At 32.7% G+C, this 6,386-nt stretch overlaps 1 protein-coding gene across 1 annotated transcript; it reads left to right on the top strand.

Moving 5' to 3' along the window:
- Nucleotides 1-4,271: 4,271 nt before the first annotated feature.
- On the top strand, nt 4,272-5,579 carry LOC145039575 (putative ubiquitin-like-specific protease 2B). The gene is made up of 5 exons (XM_078987611.1): nt 4,272-4,421; nt 4,542-4,661; nt 4,733-4,858; nt 5,005-5,136; nt 5,273-5,579. The coding sequence occupies exons 3-5, from the start codon at nt 4,800-4,802 to the stop codon at nt 5,370-5,372; spliced, it is 291 nt and encodes a 96-aa protein (XP_078843737.1). The 5' UTR covers nt 4,272-4,421; nt 4,542-4,661; nt 4,733-4,799; the 3' UTR covers nt 5,373-5,579.
- Nucleotides 5,580-6,386: the final 807 nt, after the last annotated feature.

Below are 6,386 nucleotides of genomic sequence, written 5' to 3'. Positions count from 1 at the left end.
TATGGGTTATATCAAATAGGTTTAAGAGAAGATATTCATGTATGTGTTATACGCGTCATGTTAGAGTAATAAGTTATGACTAAATATGGTTATCATCGTGCTATGTTTTATGATCGATGTGATTGAATAGGATGATCAACGGTATTGTCTTTTCGATAAGGTAAGTTAGATGTATGCACTACTAGAAAATAGACCTTTAATGACGCGCTTTTTACGACACGCACTAATTAATGATACGCAAAAGGACGTGTCCTACAAGTAATGTCAGATCTTTAGAAATTTGAAGAACGTAGGACGCGCATTTTTTACGTGCCCTAAATTATTGTCCCACAAAAAAAAAAATACAAACACGGAGGGCGCTTATTTAAAGTGTGCGTCCACTGTGAGTGTCGCTTTATAATTTTTCACTCAAAACGCGCGTTCAAGGGGGGAAATCAAATCCTCTTAAAATTCTAAAATTTTTAAATACCCCGCTTCAAGATCTCCCTTCATTCTCTTCTTCCCTTCTCTCTACAAACCCTAATCATAGATACCATATCTTCTTACTTTGGTTGCTATAGTTTAATTGGACCAAAATTAATCATATATTAATTTTTTTAGCCCAAGGCAGTGGAGCTGAACACGAACACATGGGAAATTACAGCATCTCAAGCCTAAATCGAAGCAATCAAACATATTTTAGTCCTCCATGTTACATTGAGAATCATTTCCCCTCCCATTGCCGACCCCTTTGGAGCGATTTCTAGGGATTGAATCAACATTTACCCATGTCGACACTCCATCTAATGCCCTCATCGCCTTTTTTTTCTTTTTGTGGAGGGGGTGATTCTAATTAGGTATATGCTATTCCATGTTTAGATTTCTGTAATTGCAATCCTCTCCTCCCATCAATATGATAATAAATGAAGATGAATAAGTCAAAATTTTGTTTTATTTTTTGGTCCCAATTTCTTTTTCTCTCACCCCTTCCATTCCATGGGCAGAGGTCAGCGGGTCGTCGAGCCTGGTTTTCAATCGCATGCCATAATTCATGCAGGTGCTGGAGTTCAAGCCCTGACAAAAGAACACTTCAAAACTGTTCGATTTTGGACAAAAACGACATGGGTAGCGATCGTAAGTCGAAAAAGAAGGGGTCTCCGGCTGAGTCCTCGTCGGAAGGTTTTTGTTCTTTCTCTTCATTACCAATATTTCTCTGTTTATACAATTTTCAATACGAATTGATGAGGATACTCGTGTTATGTAGACGGAGGGAAGAACAAAAGGTGTAGAAGTTCAGAAACAAAGAGTGATAAGAAAGAGAGAGACTCCGATAGGAAGCACAAATCGTATAAATCTTCAAGTACTAAAGGTACGCTTCGCTACATCATGAGCTTACATCCAGTTTTAGTTTTGTTGTTGATTTGTTTCTATAATGGAGGAAAGCTAGGGTTTAATTTGTTATCGAGTATCATCTTAGTATAAACACTCTCGATGCGAGATTAGTTACATAATCAAGCTACTTAGTGCGATTAGGGTTTTTCAGCTGTCTGTCTGCGCATTCTGTTTTCCATTCACTAAGATACGATACCCAATTTTTAGTTTTCTGATGAATCTGATACATTTGTTCTTGTGCAATTGGGATTTGGAACTAAGAATCCAGTTGTAAGGACTTGTATCCTGCCAATAATCCCTTTGATTTGAACAACAAGCTGATATTGTTTCTCAATTGTTGTAACTTTGATTTGAACAACAACCTGCTTCCCTTGTATATAAGTAACCTTAGAATTCCTCCTCATATCCAGAACCCTTAATATTCACCCTAAGGCATATTTTTTTTTTCAATAAGCACTAAATAGATGTCTAAAGTCTGATTAGACTGATAGACAAACTTGACATCAAATTTTGTGTTCTAAAGGTATCAATTAAAGATGCTATTTAACAGACAAATTTTTTACAAATATGTCACGTTATTTTTGCATTTTTTGTCTCACTCCCACCCACAAAGGTGGATAGACTGATAGAGACTCACACTTGATCTTTATATGTGTAGAAAAGACATAAATACCCTCCTATTGAGTCTTGAGTGTTTCATATTTGTTCTAATCTTATTTCTTCTACCCTCTAAAAACACACAGATGAATGGGTGTCAAACACATGTTGATGACACTGAAAATCTAAAGTAAGTTATCAGTTACTACTTACTAGTTTTTGTTCTTTAAGCCTAAATGTTTTTTTTTTGCATAATTTAATTATTTTGCATATTTATAGGACACATAGAAGCATATTGGTTGGAAATATACATGTGCTTTTTAACCCAAGTCGTGGGGATATTAAGCTCGGTCAGGTATTTAACAAAATTATTATTATTATTATTATTATAACAATGATTAAAAAAGTGTATTGTTTAACATAATCATACAGTTTGAGCAAATTTTGACACATTTGACTTTTTTTTTTTTACCAATAAGGTACGATTATTTCTTGCAAAGGCTCATAGACTTTTGGAGACATGGGGCAATATACTAATTATACTTGGTGGAGATTTTAATAGTATGCCTCAGGTATTAAATTAAATATGATTATATTGTTTTTTTAATAGTATGTATAAAGTAGAGTTAAACCTATACATTGTATTTAAATATATATATTATAAAGAATTTAACCAATCTATATTTTATTTCACTTAAACATTTGTGTGTCCTCATCTATTCATATTTTTTTTCAGAGTGCAATGTATCAGTTCATAGCTTCATCAGAGTTTTTTTTTTTTTTTTTTTTTTTTTTTTTTTTTTTTTTTTTTTTTTTTAGATGCAGAGTTTTATTTACTATGAATCTATGATGAATATCAATGTTTAATATTTTATGTTTATTGATTTATTTAATTTTTCTTCTCTGTTAAACATCCAACACCATGAACGCAAAAAAATATGTGGGCAGAATTGTCCATTACATTACCCAACATTTCAGTGTCATAGTAATTATTATTCTTCTAGGTCTGTTAATCCAATTATTTTTTCACCTCTTATCTGTGCAAAAGACGTAAATGCCCTCCCCTCCCCCTCATCGAAAATTGCCTTAGAAAGCTTCTTCACTGTCCAGCTATTTTTGATAATGAGAACAAGGACATTTACGTCTTTTGCACATATATAAGAAATTGCATTTTGTAGTATTTGTCCCATTTACATGAGTCCTTTTTTAAAAGGTGGAATAAAGAAGAAATAAGGTTAGCAACAGGAACAAAACACTCAACTTACCTTAAACACAAACTAAAACTCACAAGTGCATATCATGGAGTTCCTGTAAGTTTATTATTTTCTCTAATTTCCTTTTTATCTTTTTAAATTTTGTTTGTGCTTCAGTGTAATTATGTAATTTACAGTTTCTATATGAGTTGGTTATGATTTTTTTTTCAGGCGGCACGTTTGACAAGAGATGAATATGGAGAACCCTTAGCAACATCTTTTCACTCCAGATTTATGGGGACAGTTGATTACATATGGTAAATCTAATTACATATAGTTTATCCTAAAAGTTGAGTGCATATTTTACCTTACTTATTTGATGTCAAGTATGTCTAAAAATGCAAAAAAAAAGTTTGTCAATGACACTATCATTGACTTTTATGTCAAGTATGTTTACCTTACTTATTTGATGGAATGAATTACTTTCATAACAATCCATTTTACAAATATAAAAACTTAAATGTACATCAGACTAGAAGTCATTACATATGAAATTTTATTCTAACTTTGTAACTGATGATAGATACTTGAAGAACAAAATCAGGCCTGAAGAGAGACAGAGGTTTCATTTTTTCAATAGTTTTTTTCTTCCGGAAGCTAGCTGACCCAGAAAAAGAACCTCTAGATGCCCTTGAAGGGAAAACAGCTTTTCAACGCGTAAGAAAGTGGACATGAAAAGTTAATCTTTTTGAGAAAGACTTTGTCTTTATTCCTGTAATTTACAAGTAAGTTGGAAAACAGTTTGCTTTCTATACATTTCATTTGAACAGTTGACAATTAATTCTGTTGTTTGACAACTATCATTGGAGTCTTATTGTGATGTGTCATCTTGGGGAAGTTGCGAAATACAAGGGTATATCTGTCATTTCTCTTTGACATCTTCAAGTATTTTATGAGGCATGGTTATCCCTTTTTTCTAATGTTATAATCTGTTTTATAGATGAAGAAGATGTAACTGAGTTGATTAAAGTGCCATGTGTTCTACATACGGATCCTATCAGAGGTAGTCATACTGGTTTGAAAGGTCTTATGCAAAGGTAACATTTTTTTTATTATATAAACATTTTATTTTATTTTTAAATTATAAACCTTTAAATATGCCATTCTAGCTATCTGAAAGAAGAGTGGAAAGGGAGGCAGCAGGAGGCATCTAAAGATATATCATCAAGATTCGATAATCTACGCTTTATTTCACTTGAGGTATCATCTGGATAAATAATGTTTCAAAATTATTTGAGAAATGGAAAGGAAAAATATACGAGGGCAAAATTGTGAATTTGTATTAAATTCTAAAATCTGAATTTGGTGTTGCTTTTGCAGTTACCACAGCAGCCGAATTCATTCGACTGTGGTTTATTCTTGCTCCATTATGTAGAACTTTTCTTGGAGCAAGCCCCGATTAATTTTAATCCATTTAAAATCACAAAAAGTGTCCACTTTGTAAGGACATGGACCATTTATGTAAAAATTAATAATATAAGTGAGCTGTTGTTTGTGAATATGTGACTCAGCTAAATACGGATTGGTCTCCACCTGCTGATGCATCCTTGAAAAGGGTGGTTATTCAGAGACTGGTGTATGATCTCCTACAACAACCTTATGATGAAGCTGAAGCCTTTTACAAAGTATTTTCCCAAGTAAGTGCAAAAAGATTTCTTTTGGCAAAGTTTCATATCAATTTTGATCCTTGTGTTAACTTTAACAACCCTTTTGTTAATTAATAAATATGACTGTTTTGCCCTTATCCGATTCTTGGATTTTATATTTCATTGGATGCTTGCAGCTTTGACCAGCCTTTTGAAGAAGTTATATATCCAAAAGAGGATGTTGATGTTGTTTCCATTAGTAAGAGAGACGTTGATTTGCTGCTACCAGACACATTTGTCAATGACACCATCATTGACTTTTATGTCAAGTATGTTTATCTTACTTATTTGATGGAATAAATTACTTTCATAACAATCCATATTACAAATATAAAAACTTAAATGTACATCAGACTAGAAGTCTTTACATATGAAATTGTATTCTAAATTTCTAACTGATGACAGATACTTGAAGAACAAAATCAGCAAAATGAAGCCACTTGATTTAAATCTTGCAGCATTATCAGCAAAATGCAATAAAGACTTGGAGTTGAATTTGGCTTAGTCATTATTGAGTGAGATGGGCCAATGTACAACTGCTTATCCATATAATCAACTGTTTGGAGCATTAGTCTTAAAGAATTATGAAAGGAAAGATGCAACTTTACTTAGTTGGAATTTGATGTACATAGTAGATTAGATGCAAATTTATATATTGTAAGAAATAGAATTGTATGACATTAGATTTATGCAATGGATTCTATTTTTTGTATATGGTATTTTATTTGCTATTATGAAACATTAAATACAAATTTAATTTGAAAATAAGTAAATATATAAATAATATATTTTTTAAACATTTAAAATTATGATATGCAAAAATGTGTGTCATATTCATTTATGACATGGCCTTTCTTGACAGGGGCTTTCTTGATACGCATTGCGTGTCATTAACACGCGCATCGTAAGGTTACGACACACGAATGCGTATCGTCTTCCTTTATGACAGGGCCTTCCTTGATACGCTTTGCGTGTCGTAAACGCGCGTCGTAAATGCACGTCGTAAATGAGCGTCATAAATGCGCGTCGTCTCTCTTTATGACAGGGCCTTCCTTGACGCGCATTTGCGCGTCGTCTGAGCCTTTTACGACGCGCAATGAGCGTCGTAAAAGGCTGTTTTTCTAGTAGTGATGAATAACAAAAAAGAATCTTAAAGCGACATTAGAAGTTTGTTGTTTTATAATATAAGAGCAAGAATAAGTTATAAACATAGAAAGTATCAAGAGGGTGATTACTCATCTAGAAGGAACTTAGAAGAACTCTTACCTCTGGATCTAACGGTATGACACACATTAGACAGGAATTTCATTATGAGTATAATAAGATTATGTTTAGTGCTTGAGGATAACCAGAAGATGTGATATAAAGTCGCTAATTAATGTAATGTAAGGTCTATGATATGAGAAGGGATTTGTATTGATAATATGTATAGAAAGAACCAAAAAGTTTTTGTTGGAGCATGAAAATGCTCTACAATGATGAGTGATTTAATTTGGTAGAATATTCCCTTGTATGAAAG

The sequence above is a fragment of the Lactuca saligna genome, chromosome 4 (assembly GCF_052625555.1).
Source record: "Lactuca saligna cultivar CGN05327 chromosome 4, ASM5262555v1, whole genome shotgun sequence".
Taxonomy (NCBI): domain Eukaryota; kingdom Viridiplantae; phylum Streptophyta; class Magnoliopsida; order Asterales; family Asteraceae; genus Lactuca; species Lactuca saligna.
This window is presented reverse-complemented; position numbering and strand designations above follow the sequence as displayed.